The 19599-nt window shown below is 34.0% G+C and overlaps 1 protein-coding gene across 1 annotated transcript in view; it reads left to right on the forward strand.

Annotated features, from left to right (window-relative positions):
* DYNC2H1 (dynein cytoplasmic 2 heavy chain 1) overlaps nucleotides 1-19599 on the forward strand; it is a 306581-nt gene that overhangs the window by 52381 nt on the left and 234601 nt on the right. The window contains exons 28-38 of the mRNA XM_047752686.1: nucleotides 45-162; nucleotides 1888-2000; nucleotides 3761-3880; nucleotides 7108-7258; nucleotides 8461-8666; nucleotides 10307-10489; nucleotides 11513-11695; nucleotides 13574-13797; nucleotides 14544-14659; nucleotides 18186-18385; nucleotides 19168-19432. Of these exons, the coding sequence (XP_047608642.1) occupies nucleotides 45-162; nucleotides 1888-2000; nucleotides 3761-3880; nucleotides 7108-7258; nucleotides 8461-8666; nucleotides 10307-10489; nucleotides 11513-11695; nucleotides 13574-13797; nucleotides 14544-14659; nucleotides 18186-18385; nucleotides 19168-19432 (1879 nt within the window). The remainder of the gene's footprint in view (nucleotides 1-44; nucleotides 163-1887; nucleotides 2001-3760; nucleotides 3881-7107; nucleotides 7259-8460; nucleotides 8667-10306; nucleotides 10490-11512; nucleotides 11696-13573; nucleotides 13798-14543; nucleotides 14660-18185; nucleotides 18386-19167; nucleotides 19433-19599) is intronic.

The raw sequence follows: 19599 nt of genomic DNA on the forward strand, positions 1-19599 counted from the left end.
TTATTTAAAAGGAGATTATTCTTTTTGTTTTTAATTTTTTTAAGGAAAAACGCTCAGCATTCCCAAGATTTTACTTTATTGGTGATGATGACTTATTAGAAATACTGGGCCAGTCTACTAACCCATCAGTGATTCAGTCTCACCTTAAGAAGTTGTTTGCTGGTAAGATCCAACTTCATTCAGCAGCTCTCTGAGTTTCAGCTATCTGCCAGTCATGTTAGGCTCTTATGCAGACTATTGAATAAAACACAGGTCGTACATTCATAGAGCTTATAGTTTAGTAGCCAAGGGAAACTAGTAAGTTGACAAATACAGTATATGACAATTTCTATGGTCACTGTTGAGTATGTGGTGTTATAGCTGTGTCTATGAAGACATTTACCTCGGTTTTTGGTATGAAAGGATGATATCTCAGGTGGGATCTGAAGAATGTGTGGATCTTAGCTAAAGGAAAAATGGGGAGGCAGACGGAATAGGAAGTGCAGAGGCCTGCAAGTGAAGAGAACATATCCCTTCATTATTGAGTTTAGGTCTCCTGAGTGACGACCCAGTGAAGATACGCAATAGGCAATTATTATTAGTAGAGATACTTGGGATGGAGATGTAAAATTGGGAGTAATCTGTGTATAGATAATAATTAGACTATGGGGATAGGTGAGATTTCCTGGTAAAAAGTGTAGAATAACAGTGCCATATGCTTCAATGTTGTTGAATCACTTTAGTTGGGTAATTACATATGGAATTACATGTCAATTTGCTATGAAAACAATGATGGTTATTCTTGAAATATTATTTGTTGGAAAAGAGATATATTTTTCTTTTTTCTTTTTGGCTGCACCCATGGCATGTGGAAGTTCCCTGGGTCAGGGATCAAACCCATACCACAGTAGTGACCCATGTCACAGCAGTAACAATGCCTGCTTAGCCACCAGAAAACTTCCAGAAGAGAGCTGTATTTTTCAAATTAAGTGAAACATTTTCGTCATCTTCACTTATAATTAGAGAGCAGCAAACTTGGGGTCCACAGACCAAATCTGATTTGCTACCTTTTTTTTTTTTTTTTTAATAAGATGTTGTTGGAAGGAATAAAGCCAGGCACATTGTTGTCTATAGCTGCTTTTGTGCTTAAGCATAGAGTTGAGTAGTTGACACAGACTTTATGCCCTGTAAAAGTCCAAAATACTTATTCTCTGGTGCTTGACAGATATACTTACTAACCACTGTATATCTGAAGCTTTAGAGTCTTATCTGTGACTGTGGTTTGGGCTGTGGGAGATGGTGGAAAGAGCGCTTGGAAACAGCAAGCTTGTTTTCAAGCTCTATCTTTACCTATTCATTAGTTATTAGTATACTTCTGAAACCTAGTTTCTTTAAACTGGAAATAGTAACTTAAAGAGTTTTTCTGAAAGTCAAAATTAGGTAATGTGTTGTAAGTTTTTTTATATACTGTAAAGTGAGTGCAAATTTGGGGGAAGGGGAGTCTTATTTGCCCACCCCCTCCACATCCTCTTATCTCTTTGCCTCATATCATATAAATGGGACCATCAATATGTATTCTTAGGTACTCATTTGAGCCTGGCTTTTTTCTGCTCTTCATAAAGTTTTCAAGATACTTATAGCTATATTTTATTCCTTTTTATTGCTGAAAATAGTCAATTTTTTGAGTATATCATAAGTTCTCCCTTCACCTGATGGCCATTTGGGTTGTTTCTGGTTTTGGGTTATGAAAAGCTATTCTATTACACTACATAATTGAATTAATATAATTATCATATATTATAATGTATATTATGAGGTATACATTGTGTATTAAATGGTAATCATGTATAATATCTGTTAAATATGTCTTTATGCTTTTGCATTTAAATTTTTGCCTTTGTAATGTAGGTATTAACAGTGTATGCTTTGATGAGGAATCAAAACATATAACCGCAATGAAATCTTTAGAAGGAGAAGTTGTACCTTTTAAAAATAAAGTTCTTCTGTCAAATAATGTAGAGGTAAGTAATTCTTTTTCAAGCGTGAAAATAAAAAGAATTAACTATATGAAATTTGTATCAAAAGTAATTTAGTTGATTTGTAGAATAAGTTGGTTAATTTAGACCTTTAAGGAAACTTTTATTTTAAAAAAATAAGTTTTGTTAGGTTGAGAATAATATGATATTAAAGAGAAGATGGATTTTTAGTTTTTCGAAGGCAGCATGCAATTATGAAAACTTTTTTTTTGCTTTGGAGTCAAAAAGACTTGGATGTTAATCTTAGCTCCACAACTTATTAGCTATGTAACTTAGAGCATTTGTTTTCTTAACTGTAAAGTGGGAGTCCAACTAGCCATTACAAAGACTTTCTGTTAAAAATAAAATGAAATAACTGGTTAAGTATACTGTGGTGTTTGGAATATATGTACTCATTAAGTTTTTGTTTTCTTTTTCTTTAAAATCTTAGTTGTATAAGATGATTTCTTTAAAATCTTAGTTGTATAAGATGATTTGAATGAGCAAGTACCTTTAATAGAACAACTATTGATTAATTGGTTCTACAGGACTAGAATTGAACAGTCAAAGCCTCTTATAGTTATGTAGCTAAAACCAAATAACAATAGGATATACTACATTGAATTGTAATTTTTAGGTTCCAAATTATCTTCCAACTGGAAGTCAAGGCCATGCTTTATCATGCCTGTATCAATTCAGTTTAGTAAACTTTTCATTCCTGCTTAGGCTTCAACATTTTATTGGATGTTGAGTATATAAGAGTAGTGATTGAAATCATAGAAACTTTATTAAGTAACACTGATGTTTGTGAAAGGTTTTGTTGTTTTTGTTGTTATTGTTATTTTCCTTTCTTCTGGTTTTGTTGGGACCAGATGAGTAGAGAGAAAAAGCTTTTAGCAGCTGGGCTTGTGAAGTTTTGCCATTAAAGGAAAATTGGAGCTTTGGAAGCTCCCGTGATGACTAGCAGAGTAGGAGTCTGTTGCCTTGCACTGAGAGCTTTTTACTCTTGGGGCAGAAGTTTGTGCTATTTTTAATACTGGAAAGTGCTCTAAAGATAAGCAATAAAAAGCTAAAACTTAAAGTAGGTAATAATGAAAAGCTCTTTCAGATTGTGCTTTTTGCCGTTAAATTTTATTGCAAATGATAACAGTTTTTTGAAGTTAAGTAGTGATTCTTAAATATTCATTATTGTTTTTTATCAATTGCCATTGTTTTCACTTCAGTTAATTTTTATTATTTTATCTGTAATCAAATGTATTGTTTGCACTTTGAAACAGAGTTAGTTTTGTTTGAAGAGGGAGCTTAACTCCTTAAATAATGTGGTTCACCCTAATGAAAAAAATCCCTTCCTATGGTTACAGCTTTCTGAACATGAGATCAACAGTATAGCATGAGCCAGGGGTCTTAGCTAGTCACTGTGGCTTTAATTTATTAGCTGAATTATCTAGTTTGATTTGTCATAATGATGAAATGAGTGGGTTACTTTTTAAATTTTTTTTTTGGTTTGTGTAGATGATAGCAATAGCTAATGACAAATGTTTGAGTTTTCACACTTATTGTTATTCCAAGAAGTGAAAAAAAGAGTTTTCTTCAATTTATTTAATCTTTTATTAATAAAAAAATGCCATAAAATACATTTTGGGAGTGTGAGAATCAATAAGAAATTATAACCCTCCTCCTGCAATAAAATAATAGGATCATTAGATTGTATATTTGTTATATAACTTGTGTAATAAGAAATAATATATTTCTGATTTTATTTTCAGACTTGGTTAAATGATTTAGCCTTGGAAATGAAGCAAACTTTGAAAGAGTTGTTGATAGAATGTGTTACTCTTGGACGAAATTCTCAAGGTGCAATTGACCCATCCTTTTTTCCTTCACAGGTAAGAGGGCTTATGCCTAGAATAGAGGTAGGAATGGTATCATTGGAAGATCCTGGTCTAGAGGTCAGGAGACTCAAACAACTGGCATCTTTGCTCTTCCTTTGACAGTTAACAGTGACAAATGCTTAACTTCTGAGTTTCCTTCAGGTGTAAAATGTGAGGGAGAAGCTGCATGCTAGTGAAGTCCTCTTCTAGCTCCATTAGTTTGCTATAATTTGGATGCTTTCAAGCAGAAGGCCTGTCAAGATCTAAGCTATCCAGGAACTAAGGAAGAGTCACAATTGAGGAAGAGTCAGTTGTGTAGTAGTTGCATGGTTCCAGATGATTAGTCCATCATTGATGGAGAGGTATAGGATCTATAATGTTGTCCGCCATCCTTCCCATGGACTGGTATAAGAGGTTGGATCTGGCAGGGGTTTAGCAGAGTGTTAGTGTAGGGCTGAAATATAGTCATAACACCAAAGTAGAACCTTGGCAGGGTCGCAGAGAGCTAGGTAACGTGATTGGTGTAGAGATCGCAGCAACTTAGTCTTCATAGGAACTCATTCCTGTAAGACTGGATACTAGATAGGTGTCTTAAAAAATGTGTTCTGGGAGTTGCCATTGTGGCACAGCAGAAACAAATCCGACTGGTAACCATGAGGTTGCAGGTTCTATCCTTGGTCTTGCTCAGTGGGTTAAGGATCCGGCATTGCCATGAACTCTGATGTAGGCTGCAGATGTGGCTTGGATCTGGTGTTGCTGTGGCTGTAGTGTAGGTCGGCAACTGTGGCTCTGATTCGACCTATGGCCTGGCAACCTCCACATGCTGCGGGTTCTGCCCTCAAAAGACAAAAGACAAACAAACAACTCATTTAGCCTTATTAAAGTGTAGCACTAAGGCTTGGGTTACATGTCTTGCCTTATCCAGGATTTGTTTTATTGCTGGTTTAGACTAACACCACAGAAGTAGGATATCAGGAACTTTATTTCGTAGGGAATATGAAAGGCATGTACTGAGATATCCTATGATTTCTCATAGGAAAATCTACCCAGCTGTTATTTTCCACATTAAAACGTTTAGTAGCTATTAGGACATGTTTTTATGTTGGTTCTTTTAAAGCGTGAGAAGTTAAATAGGGAACTTGAAACATTTTAGATTTTTAGGTGTTTTGTCATTCACGTCACTTGCGTCCTTTAGCAATTTGAGTCAAACTAAAATATGTTTAAAGAAATTGTAAGTTCTTAGAGAAAAATAAAAGTAATCATCAGTGATAATAATGCCATTCCAAGCTCTGTTACCTCTGGAAATATATACTGGTACTCTATCAACTTCAGGTAGCATTTAAATTGACTTAGAATAAAGTGTACAATATTAAAAAATATGCAAATGTAAGAATTGCATAATTATTGGATTGGGGAAATGACAGTTGATCAGGAGATATACTGAGAACCACAGGCTAAGGAATTTGATCTTGAAACTTAGTTCTGGGCTCTGAGCAGTCAAATAAAAATGTTAACTACTAAAAATGTAAATAGTTAATTATCTACCAAAAAAAAAAAGAATTCTAGTTTATTAGCAGTTAATGTTAAGAAAAATCTATCCCAAGATTATTTATGTAAGGGGGTTGGGTGGTATAACTTGTTATGCAAATGTCCAGCAAAAGTTACTGTGTACTCTTAATTCAGTTCTCTGAAGACATTTTTGTAAGGACCTGAAGTAGAGAAGGCACTTTCAGGTCTGGGAAGGAGACAGCATGATAAAGTGGAAAGAATCTGACAGACGTTGGTTCAAATCATACCTCTGCCAGTTATATTCTGAGTGATCCTTTTTGACAGTTAGCTAAGAGGGTATGATAATACCTACATGGCAACTTATTTTGAAGTTTAAATCATATATGTTTGTAAGGCACCCTTAGTGATCATTACATTTTAGGTAATTAAGATATTAGTGTCTCTTCAGGTATCTTAATGGTAATACGACATGAAAATTAGTCAAGACTGTAACTGGGGTATCATTTCTGTTAGCCTCTTGCAGAAATCATATAGCAGATTATTAAAAATTGAGATACTGATGTGCATTTATAATGCAGAAATTCAGTAATATTGCTTGAAAGGAAATCCACATATACAAATATTAGTTTTGATGTGGCAAGTGAATATTTTCATATGAAAATTAAAGAGCAAAGTCCTTTCTCAAAAAGCAGATTTGTATCTGCTTTAAATGCTTCATCATATACATGATTAAAGAAGCTGGTGAGTTTTGTATTACAATGTATGGGAGATGACTTTGCCCTGGAAACTTATTAATTGGCTTTCTCTTTCATTAAAGAACTTAATGTGTTAATTATATAGTATCCTAAGTTGGAGCAAAAAGTAGCTTAGCCTACCATATTGTCTTAAAATTTATATATATTGATAGTTAATGAGTTAATCTGATAAACAGAGGCAGTTGGTGATATTTTCTGAATGCTGAAAGATACATATCAGAAAAAGTCTGTTCAATAGTAATTAGTCAGTAGGTTTAGTGTTGTCATATGGTGATGGATCATGTCTTTAAAGGATATCAGTTTTCCTTAATTATCCACAAACTCTGTCAAAGTATTTTAATGTAAGTTTTCAATAGCTGGTATTTAAATGTAATTTGCTTTATTAGTAGCCTTGCAATATTGATACTATTATAGAAATTCTCTCAGTTTTAATATTCCATGTTTTATATAAACATGGAGATATCAGTCTTGATCTATATTTAGTTTTGACTTATGGATATTAGATTGAAAGATTAAAACAGATCTTAATATAAGAAAAATTAGCATTTTGAAATTGCAGACTTCACTAGTATACTGGGAGATTATTTTGGAATGCTAGAAGATGACCCTTTTTATTAAACAGAATGCATCATACTCTGATATCTTTCATCTTCTTACTGGTTGAAAAGAAACCATTTATGAGGAGAGAGTCATGGGAAGAAAGTACAAAGGCACCTGGGTTATTATAAACTTGGTGGGTCCCAAGACCTGGAAATAGGCCTATAGGAGAACAGAATGAGCTGAGTTCTGGGAAGTAAGCTTAAAATGCTTTTTCTACAAATGTATTGCTCTATCAATATTTGAGGTACCAGTGAGACATTAGGTTACAGAGAGTCAATATGTAACTGAAAATTTGGAAAAGGTATCTTTCCTTAAATTTTATAAAATATTTCTAAGTAAATTCAGCTTTTAAAAATAATTTTTATCTTTATTCATTAGATATTATGCTTGGCAGAGCAGATTAAATTCACTGAAGATGTAGAAAATGCTATCAAAGATCATAGTCTTCATCAGATTGAAACACAACTGGTGAATAAGTTAGAACACTATACTAACATTGATACAAATTCTGAGGATCCAGGGACTACTGGTATGGAAAAATGTTCTGTTTTCTGTCTACTTTCGGGTTATTTGAACATTTATTTTATTTTATTTTATTTTATTTGTAAAGTTCTATTGAAGTATAGTTAATTTACAAGGTTGTGATAATTTCTGCTGTACAATGAAGTGACCCAGTCTTACATGTATATTCCATTGACGATCTTGTTGAGTTTCAGCCCTCCTTTTGTGGGTTGTGCTTCCAATGCTGATTCTGTTTTTAGTCTTTATAAGTACTTGTCACATCTTCTGATCATTTCCACATGTGTGCCACCTAGTGGCCAGTTATAAGTCTTTGGTTTAATGTTTAGGATGATATCTGCACAGCTTTAGGCTGAGACCAGGAATTCATAATAAACAAGTTTATAGGGCTGCTTTTCCAGTCTTCTCCCCTTCCGTGATCTTCACAGTGGTGTGGTTTCCCTGGGCTTCTCTTTTGGTCCTCTGGCCAGAAAACTACCACCTGTGCACTTTCTGTGACTCTGCCCATGTCTTAGACCAATATATGGGAGACTAGAGAAGGAAAAAAGCAATTGGGGTTTGTCCCTCTCTCTTGGGATCAAGCTCCTTTGATTTCTGAGGAAGAATTCCTTCATTCAGAGTTTTAGGCACTTGTGGGTCCTAGCTGCTAGTGCTATGGCTTCCAGGAGATTCCTTTTCTGCTTTTCAAGCCTGGGCTAGCGTCCTTCTCCTGGAGCTCTGTCTGTCTATACCAGTCTGGGTTTGTGGCAGCATTAGGCTAGGCCTAGGGATACAAGAGAGGGGAAAAAAAAAAGAAAAAGAAAAAGGTAAGTTCACCACTGGTTTGGTGGCACTCCAGTTCTGCCCTTCCCAGCTTGCCTGATAGTCTTTACTTTTTCAGAGTCCTAAATGGCAATTTGGTCCATGTCGTTCGTGTCTTATAATGCACTTAGAGGGGGGCACAGGCTCAGTGCGCTTTGCGCTCTTGCAAAAGGAACCAGAACTCATTTTCCGTTGAATTTTGTTGCCTTGATTTTCACACATAAAATTCTTATTTCTTACTGGTGGATTTGATGTTCTCTTTTGACTCACATGATATGTGTTACTGTACCATTCAAATTATCATGAAATTACCATTTAAATTCATTAAGTAGTAATCACCTGTATATATGTAATCCTAAGTACATAAGTCTCAGACTAACATTTTCTCCAATTATTTTTAATCATATATAGAATCTGGCATTCTGGAGCTTAAACTTAAAGCACTAATTCTTGATATCATTCATAATATTGATGTGGTGAAGCAGTTAAACCAAGTTCAAGTTCATAAAACTGAAGACTGGGCTTGGAAAAAACAAGTTAGATTCTATATGAAAAATGATCATACATGTTATATTCAAATGGTGGATTCTGAACTTCAGTATACATATGAGTATCAGGTATGGCTTGTGGCAGAAATGTTTAATTTTTTAGTTATAAGTTATTTGCTTTAAAGGAAATTTGCTATTGAATGAAAGTTATTTTTATTTTTATTTATTTATTTATTTATTTATTTATTTATTTATTTATTATATTTTTGCTTTTTTAGGGCCACATCCACAGCATATAGAGGTTCCCAGGCTAGGGGTCAAATCAGAGCTACAGCTTCCGGCCTACACCAGAGCCACAGAAATGACAGATCCTTAACCCACTGAGCGAGGCCAGGGATTGAACCCACAACCTGACGGTTCCTAGTTGGATTCTTTTCCTCTGTACCATGATGGGAACTCCCTGAAAGTTATTTTTATTTTAATTGTAACTGGAGAATTTTTTGTCTTATTGTCTTTCTATTTTATCATAACTAGAAAATTACATCAGAAAAAAATTTTTAAAAATTTGCAGAATAGTTAAAATAATGGCAGTGTTTTGCTGAATTCTCTAAATGTACCTTTTCTTAGAGTTGCATTTCTTTATATAGAATTTGAAAGATATCTTTAATCCAAGGAGAATTGAATGTTGGCACCCTTAATGTTTGGTTTGTGCCTCCTTATACAAGTCCAAAATTAGTGCAGTTAAAAAATGTTCATTAAGGAGTTCCTGTCACGGCACAGTGGTTAACAAATCCGACTAGGAACCATGAGGTTGCAGGTTTGATCCCTGGCCTTGCTCAGTGGGTTAAGGATCCGACGTTGCCGTGAGCTGTGGTGTAGGTCACAGATGCGGCTTGGATCCTGCGTCGCTGTGGCTCTGGCGTAGGCCGGTGGCTACAGCTCCGATTAGACCCCTAGCCTGGGAACCTCCATATGCTGCGGGAGTGGCTCTAGAAAAAAGGCAAAAAGACAAAAAAAAATTCATTAAATATTTTCAGTTTGTAAAGAATTTTCAAGCAAATAACCTACTCCATGTAACCTATTCTCAGAAAAACCAGCTGTATCCTACCTTTTTCCATCATAATGAATCAATCATCAGGACATTTTTGACATTTATGTTAATAAGCATATTCAGGATACTTGCCAGTTGGCCCTTTCAAAACTGAAATGTATTTTGAGATGCAAATATGTCTACCTAAATTAAGGAAAACTATAAAATGAAACTTGAATCTATTTTCCTTGAAATTTAACAAATTTTGACAGGATATAATTATTAATTTCATAAGGAATTTTTAAGTTAATTATACTTTGAGTTCTCCAGAGTAGTTCTGATTTGTCAGGATCATAAGATTCAAGGAAGTAATTTACATGCATTTTAAAATACAAAGTAGAATGATTATTGTATATAGTTGTATTGAATTTTGTTGTAAAATAAATAATTGTATACCGTTTCTGGATTTGTCTTTGTGATGTTATCAAGAACTTGAGAAAAATCTTATCAGTATATCAGATGAGGATAGAATAACATACATGACTGAGGAATAAGTAAGTTTAATTCTAGTTTGTGCTTTAGAAAGTTTCTTTCACAAAAAATATGTTGAATATATTTCTATGTTAACGTTAGCCTATTTGTTGCGTTCTTAACTTTTTAACTAGGGTCTCACACTGTATAGTATTTGTAAGTGTTGAACAGAGTATGAGTATTTGAACTTTATATTTCCTTTATGTAGGGTAATGCCCCCAAGCTGGTTTATACTCCACTGACAGACAAGTGCTACCTGACGCTCACCCAGGCCATGAAGATGGGACTTGGAGGAAATCCTTATGGACCAGCTGGAACGGGAAAAACAGAATCAGTAAAGGCTTTAGGTGGACTTCTTGGACGACAAGTTTTAGTTTTTAATTGTGATGAGGTAGAGTAAATAGTTATCAAACTATATAATAGTATGTTAGATTTTTAGAATAGTTTTCATGTACTTATACATGAAACTTAAAAATGACTCTACTTTTGAAGTTTCCTTGTGGTGCAGTGAGTTAGGGATCTGGTGTTGTCACTGCTGTGGCACGGGTTCGATCTCTGCCTTTGGAACTTCCACATGCTGCTGGTGTGGCCAAAAAAGTCACTGTATTTTTTATTCACTTGAAAAACAGAGTTTGTTTTATATGAAAAGTAAAATGGAGAGAGGTTGCATGCAGTATTATCCAAAAAATTTTCTAGGAACTATTGCAAGTAAATAATTTTAGATATTTTCTTACATTTTATTCTATTTTTTTTTCTTTTTTACAGCCACACATGTGGCATATAGAAATTTTTGGGGTTGGGGATTGATTCAGAGCTGCACCTGCAGGCCTACACCAGAACCACAACAACAGCAATGCGAGATCCAAGCTGCATCTGCAGCCTACACTGCAGCTTGTGGCAACACCAGATCCTTAACCCACTGAACGAGGCCAAGGGTTGCGCCCGGGTCCTCGTGGATACCATGTTGGGTTCTCACCCCTCTGAGCCACAACGAGATCTCTGCAAATAAATAATTTTAGATATAGAATGAAGATTTATGTTAGAGTGTAGCAAAACATTTTTTGAAAAGAGGATAGTGAATAGAAAAAGGAAAAAATCTTGAATTCACCTTAAATCATTTTCAAAACATTTAGTGTGGGATTTGTATTTTGACCTAAAGAATAACTAAAATAAAATCTTTTATTTGTTTATTTCTGTGTACTTTCCAGAATGTTTTCACATGAATTATTTGTTTATTGCTTGAAACCTCTCTGGGTTTTGAATGAGTAGTTGTTTAATCTCTACTTAAAAAAGAACAAAAGACGTGTAGATGGGTGAAATGATTACCTTCTCACTAAATGACATAAATTATTACATTATTGTTAGATATCTTAATTATTTTTTAATGAATATAATTTTTATTGTTATTTTTAAGGGCATCGATGTGAAGTCAATGGGACGAATATTTGTTGGTTTGGTGAAGTGTGGGGCCTGGGGTTGTTTTGATGAATTCAATAGACTTGAAGAAGCTGTACTGTCTGCAGTTTCTATGCAAATCCAGACAATTCAAGATGCTTTGAAGAATCATAGAACTGTATGTGAGCTGCTTGGCAAGGAGGTATAGAATATATTGGGAATTTAAAGAATTAAAATACTTTATAAGACTTTGCACTACTCATACTCTGGCAAATATTCTATCTTTATTTTTCCTGGTACTCCTTTTTCTAATCTGTGACCACTGTGTTAAACCTTTTTACCTGTGAATTTCTCACCCTTCTTTGGTCCCAGTTTCACCATTCATCTTCAAACTTTCAATATTGAATAATCTAGTAATAATAATATTTGTTAACATTTATTGAACATTTACTCTGTGCTGGCATTGTATGTAGTGCTTTAACGTATTGTTTCGTTTAATACTCACCCCAATCCTTTGAGGTAGGTACTATTATATGTTATTTCACTTTACAGATGAGTTAGCTAGGGTTTGAAAATTTAAGAGTAACTCATGGGGCTGGGAATTGAACTCAGTTATGTCTAATTCTGAATTTTATGTTTTCAATCACCATTTTATATGACTCTTAAAGCAATAAACACTTAGCAATTCTTCTGTTCCTCTTTTCTCTCCACAGAAGTTATGCATTTATATCATTGTATATAAACTTAATTTTATGTAAAATATAAATTTATACATATAATATATAATGCTGAACATATCAAAAGATGAAAGAACTGTGAAATTGTCCTCTTATCCATAATTACATTTTCACAATAAAAGTTTTTCAGGGTAGGCCAAGAAAGTAAGACCAGTTTTAAATTATTTAAAATGTTAACAATTGTTATTTACATAATGCTTAAACTCTTTCTTCACAAAGAAAACAGAAACTATTAAGTTTTTAATCTCTCTGCCATCAAAATTTATTTTCTTCCCTGTTCATTTTTTTTTTTCCATTTCCTCCTCTTAGAAAAAATTATCCTTTCTCCCAGTCCAAGCTAATCTTCCCTCCTTTGCTTTGGAATTTGCTTCTCAGGAACATTTCAGAGTTATCCACTTCCTCTACCATTTCTCATTGATTAAATATTATCACATATTTTCCTTCCAAATAATATGGAATATTAAATGATACTGTAACATAATATTTAGTATAATTAAAACATAAGCAAACCTTCCCTTAATTCATCTTCTTTTCCAACTATGCCCTTTCTCTTTCTTTTCATTTATAGCCAGTTTTTTTTTACTCTAGATATTTCTAGCTCCTAATTGTCTATTCATTGTTTACACATTCTAGTTCTAATTTTCTATTCTTAGGGCTTTGTTGAAAATGCTCCCACTAGATACTCTTTCCTGTCATAGCATTTATTACACTATGATTGCTTCTTTCTTTCTTTGTTTTTGTTTTTGTTTTTTTTTTTTTTGCTTTTTTTAGGACTGCACTCATGGCTTATGGAAGTTCTCAGGCTAGGGGTCGAATCAGAGCTACAGCTGCTAGCCTACACCAGAGACACAGCAACACTGGATCCTTAACCCACTGAGTGAGGCCAGGGATTGAACCCGCATCCTCATGGATACTAGTTGGTTTTGTTTCGCTGTGCCACAATTGGAATACTCTGATTGCTTCTTTCTAATATTTAATAAACTATGGGCTCCAGGAGGGCATAAACTATTACTGACTTGAGTTGTCTCTGTGTGCTTAGCAAAATACCTAAAATAAGAAGGGCTTTTAGTAAACATACGTTGAATGAATGAATATGCATTCAAACTAGTTACTATTTCCTAAACTTTTAGCTCCAAAAAAGTGATTTTAAAGAACCTCTATAAAGTAATGTAGTTCCTAAGGCATTTATCATATATTGAGTAAGGCGATGTTTAACATACTAGTGGTCGCATTTTGCTAAGGTATAAGATGTATGTGTAAAAATATGACACAATAAAACTTCTGTTGGCAATATATTTTATAGTTTCAAATATTTGATGCTATGTTTTAAATTAATATTTCAGGTAGAAATAAATTCTAATTCCGGAATTTTTATCACTATGAATCCTGCTGGAAAAGGTTATGGAGGAAGACAAAAACTGCCTGATAATCTTAAGCAGCTTTTTAGGCCAGTGGCCATGTCTCACCCAGACAATGAGCTTATTGCAGAAGTTATTCTCTATTCAGAAGGTTTTAAAGATGCTAAAGTATTGGGCAGAAAACTGGTAGCTATCTTCAATCTATCCAGGTGAGTTGTACTGTTTTAAATATTTTAATATTTTGTAGTTCCAATGATGGAACGTAGTTATTAGTGACCATTTTTCATATTTGTCCAATTTACCTATTCAGTGATTTTCATATTGGTTATTTTATCGTACTTAAGATATTGATAGGAAAGATTTTAGTTTGAATAACAAAAACATCTGGCCCAAAACAGCTTGTTTTTCATAGGTACTATTAATTTGATTTCACTTTTTTCCTGTAAAATATTTTATTGGAGTACTTTCCAGATAACATTTATTAAACTGATTTACCATCTCACCACTCAAAACCCTACTATTCTTTGGAGGGACTCTTTCATAGTTTTTCTTATGTCTGATTTTTAGTAATAGAGATTGACTTTTTGCTTCTTGAGGCAACCTAGAATTCTAGTCCATGTCAGCTTAAGAGATAGAACGAGAGTGTCAGAGACTGAGAGCAAGATGGATGATTAAAGACCTTAGAGGTAAAAGTAGCAGGTAATTATCATTTACTATCATCATTAAGATGACGAGCCAGTTCCTGGAAGGTTTATCTTGATCCCTGAGAACCATATATACGTCGTTAACATTTTACTTGAGTGATCATTTTCTGTTGATTGGTTTCTTTTTTATAAATTAATGTAATATTAGGACTTATTTCTATGTGCTAGTAGATTCTTTATTTCTTTTAATAAGAAAACAAAAGAAATTCCTATAGATTTGTGATTTTTTTTGTGATTTCCATTTCTTTAAGGGAACTTTTGACACCTCAGCAACATTATGACTGGGGTTTGAGAGCTTTGAAGACAGTTCTGAGAGGAAGTGGAAATCTGCTTAGACAGATGAAGAAAACTGGTGTTCAAGAGAAAGGTATGATCCATTATTCCAATTATAATCTTATTTTAAAAACTGTTTTAATTTAGTATAGTTTTAGCTTTATATAAAAGTTATAAATATTGTATAGAGGGTTTCTGAATACTATGCCCCTGGTTTATCCTATCTTACATTAGTATGGCACATTTATTAAAACTATTGAACAAGATTGATACATTATTTTTTAATAAAGTCCATAATTTATTCAGATTTCCCTAGCTTTTAGTTTTACTTTAGCCTCATCATAAATTTTAAACTTGTGTTAAATATTAATTAGTTGTGTATATAAAGGAATAGTCTAGTCCACTTGTTCTCAGTCTTTAAAGTGCATTAGCATCACCTAGAGACTTGTTAAAACACAGAGTGTTGGATCCCACCCACGCCCACAGTTCTGGATTTGGTAGGTCTAGAGTAGTCTGAAAATTTGTCTAGTTTTAAAACAAGAAACACATGGGGATTTTCTCTTCCAGAGAGATAGTATACCAAACAGAATTAAAAAGAAATACCTCAAGATTATAAAAAAATACCTTTTAACGTAAGAATAATTTTAGATTCACAGTGAAGTTGCAAGGCTACTCTTTCCGTTGTTTCATCTTATTTACCATGGTACATTACAACTGGGAAACTGAAGCTGGTACACATTGCTATTAACTAAACTCCAGACTTCATTTGTATTTCACCTGTTCTACTCTTTATGTCCTCTTTCTGTTCCAGGATTGAATCTAGGGTTCCATTTGCATTGTCATGTTTCCTTAGTCTGCTCTGCTCTGTGACAGTTTCTCAGTCTGTTTTTGTTTTCATAACCCTGACAGAGTACTAGTCAGATATTGTGTAGACTGAATTATGAACATCTGGAAAAAAATACCACAGAGGTGGAGTGCTCTTCTTGTTATATTGTTTCAGTGGGTACATAATAACCATATAATATGACTGGTGATGTTCACCTTTATCACTTCGGGTCTGCCAGGTTTCTCTACTGTAAAGTTATTTTCCCCTTTCCCTACTCTATTCTTTGGAAGCCAGTTACTAAATGTACTTCACCTTTAAAGTGAGGAGATGAGTATTTAAGCTCCACCTCTTAGAGGGGGCTGCATTTATTATTTAAAACTCTTCTGTATAGAAGATTTGTCTCAGTGCTGGAGGGGTTGTGGAGAAAAGAGAACCTTCCTGCACTGCTGGTGGGAATGTAAACTGGTACAGCCACTACGGAGAACAGTTTTGAGATGCCTTAGAAATCTATACATAGGACTTCCATATGACCCCGCAATCCCACTCTTGGGCATATATCCAGACAAAACTCTGCTTAAAAGAGACACATGCACCCGCATGTTCATTGCAGCACTATTCACAATAGCCAAGACATTGAAACAACCTAAAAGTCCATCGACAGATGATTGGATTCGGAAGATGTGGTATATATACGCAATGGAATACTACTCAGCCATAAAAAAGAATGGCATAATACCATTTATAGCAACATGGGTGAAACTAGAGACTCTGATACTGAGTGAAATGTCAGAAAGACAAAGAAAAATACCATATGATTTCACTTATAACTGGAATCTAATATACAGCACAAACGAACATTTCCACAGAAAAGAAAATCATGGACCTGGAGAATAGATTTGTGGCTGCCTGGGGGGAGGGGGAGGGAGTGGGAGGGATTGGGAGCTTAGCGTTATCAGATACAACTTGGAATGGATTTACAATGAGATCCTGCTGAGTAGCATTGAGAACTATGTCTAGATACTTATATTGTAACAGAACAAAGGGTGGGAAAAAATGTATACAACTAAGTGTATCTTGGCCCCCATGCTGTACAGCGGAAAAATAAATAAATTAATAAAAAAAAAGATTTGTCTCTTCTTCCCTATTGATCTATTTCTTAAATCATTCAGATCAGTGTAGACTCATGTATATTTTAAATTATACTTGACCACTTTTTTCCTATTTACATGAAGTGATTCCCACACCCATTGATATATGCCTTTATGAAAGACTGAATATTCAGCCTCTTTAATTTTCTATTAAAAATTATGTTAAGGAGTTCTGCTGTGGCACAGCATCTTAGAGATCCTGTGTTTTTTCTCTGGTAGTGTGGGTTCCATCCCTGGCCCAGCCTGGCCAGTGGGTTAAGGATCTGGCGTTGCTGCATCTGTGGCATAGGTGGCAGCTGTGGCTGGGATTCAATCCCTGGCCTAGGAACTTGATATCCACAAGTGCAGCCAAAAAATATTAACTTAAAATGCCACCCAAAAAAATGAGACAGCATAAGAAAGAGGACCACATGAAATTACCTACTTGGACCTTAAATGATCAAAATATACATCTTAGAAAGGAAAACTACTTCAGCTCTTTCATTTGGTTGGCATATGCCAGGGCAAATACAGTTATTTGTTGAAGTGCTTAGATTACTATTTTCACTTGTCTATCTGTGATGATTTTGAAGAAATATTTAAATCATAACTTTAGTAAATAAAGATAGCTTATTTATGAGTTCAGTGCTTTAAGTAAATTCTTATGCAGCCACACCTCTTTATATATATTTAAACACAGTTATTAAGCAATTATAGAGAAATACCAGACTAAAAATAGTTTTTTTTGCCTTTATATATGTGTCATCAATCAGCAGCTTATATCCTTGAAAATACAAGAATCTAGCAATATTAGTGTTTACATTTGGGTTTATGGGAGTTCCCTTCATGGTTCAGCAGTTAATGAACCTGACTAGGATCCATGAGGATGCGGGTTTGATCCCTGGCCTCGATCAGTGGGTTAAGGATCTGGTGTTGCCATGAGCTGTGGTGCAGGTCGCAGATGTGGTTCGGATTCGGTGCTGCTGTGGCTGTGACTGTGGTGTAGGCCGGCAGCTATAGCTCTGATTCGACCCCTAGCCTGGGAACTTCTATATGCTGTGGATGTGGCCCTAATAACCGGAGGAAAAAGAATGGGTTTATGAAACAATTTTGAGAGAGGCTGATCAAAGATTGCTTCTCAGTTTGTTAGTTTTTAGTTTTAGAACATAAAATGTCTGGGAGACAAATATATTGGTATATTTGAAAAGATACCTGAATCTGCAATTAGTTGACCTAGGTTTAAATCTCAGCTCTAGTGCTTAATGCTGTGCTCTCTCAGGTAAGTCATTAAAACCCTTAGAGAATTAATATTCTCATATGTTAAACTGAAATAATAATAATACTTTATTTTATACAGTTGTTATAAGGATTCTATTAGAATGGTAGAGCACTATGCAAATACACATGGTAATTGTTTTTAATTAAAGTCTGAGTACCCTGTGCTTCAGATTCTATGGAAAAGAGTCTATAACTCAGTAATACTTGTTTTTCAGCACTTAAAGAATTGTTAAGTATGCTTGCCAATTCACATGATAGCATATATCTTTAAATGTTACTAAATTCTAATGTATCATTTAATTACTAGTAATGCATATCAAGGAATTTAAAAACTTTTTATAGTTATTAGATTCATAACTGATAACTTTAAAATGAAACTTTTTCTCTAGTTAATGAAAGTCATATTGTGGTGCAAGCACTGAGGCTTAATACAATGTCAAAGTTTACATTTGCTGATTGCACTCGGTTTGATGCACTGATTAAAGATGTGTTTCCTGGAATTGACTTTAAAGAAGTAGAATATGATGAACTGAGTGCTGCATTAAAACAAGTCTTTGAGGAGGCCAATTATGAAATCATATCTAATCAGGTAATTGCAAGAATATATTCAAATATCTTGATCTTTCCTTCTGGTTAATTCCTTATTAACTATCTTTGTCCTTTATCTTTCAACTTACCATTCATCTTTCAGCTTAAATCCTATTCACACATGGAAGCCTTCCCTAATCTTCAAGTCCAAATTAAATCCCTTGCAATGTGCTTTTCTTAACTTTGCTAAATATACATGCTAATATTTAATTATATATTTGATTAATATTGATTCTCCCCTACCAGATGGTAGTCTCCATGAAATATGGATTCATGTCTATTTTTGTTTAACATTTTATTCTTATTGCTTCTTACTGAACCTGGGACATAATATGTGGTTTTGGTAGTTGATTATGTATGATTTAATTTAACTTTGACAACTTATTAGAAAAATTAATTTTAGTAGCTATTTTTATGTATCATGAATACATATGCAAAATGAACACTTTTTCCTCAGGTTTTTTATTTTGGGTAGAGAATATAAATGAAAGATGAATTAGCAAAGTGAATAAAATATTGAATCAAATATTCTTTGAATGAATGAGTGAAAACAATAATGAACATATTGTTTTCAAATAACTTGGAAAGAGTACGTCTGTCATTGAAAGAAATATTAAATTTAAGATCTTGTTATAAATATGTTCAGATTTATTATTTTATTTAAATATTTATCTGCTACTGAAAAAGTCAAAGGCTTAATTTATGTGTTTGAAATAGAACTGTTATAGAACTGTGCATGATTGTACACTATAAATTATATATAAAAATGTTTCTTTTTACTAGATCAAGAAGGCTTTAGAGTTGTATGAACAGTTACGCCAGAGGATGGGAGTTGTTATTGTTGGTCCAAGTGGTGCAGGAAAATCAACTCTTTGGAGAATGTTAAGGGCGGCGCTTTGTAAAATTGGCAAAGTAGTAAAACAATATACCATGAATCCCAAAGCTATGCCTAGACATCAGTTATTAGGCCATATTGACATGGATACAAGGGAATGGTCTGATGGTGTTTTGACAAATAGTGCTCGCCAAGTAGTTCGAGAACCTCAAGGTTGGTCTGTGTTTTGTGATTCCTTGATGAATAATTTTTAGACAATGATAGAACTTGTCTATAATGCTATCCTTTTCAAGTCTTATATATGACCATAAACTGCCGAATAGTGATCAACATTGATATTTTACTTTGGAGGGGCTGAAGACATGCTATCATTTTCACCT

The sequence above is a fragment of the Phacochoerus africanus genome, chromosome 11 (genome assembly GCF_016906955.1).
Source record: "Phacochoerus africanus isolate WHEZ1 chromosome 11, ROS_Pafr_v1, whole genome shotgun sequence".
Classification (NCBI taxonomy): Eukaryota; Metazoa; Chordata; class Mammalia; order Artiodactyla; family Suidae; genus Phacochoerus; species Phacochoerus africanus.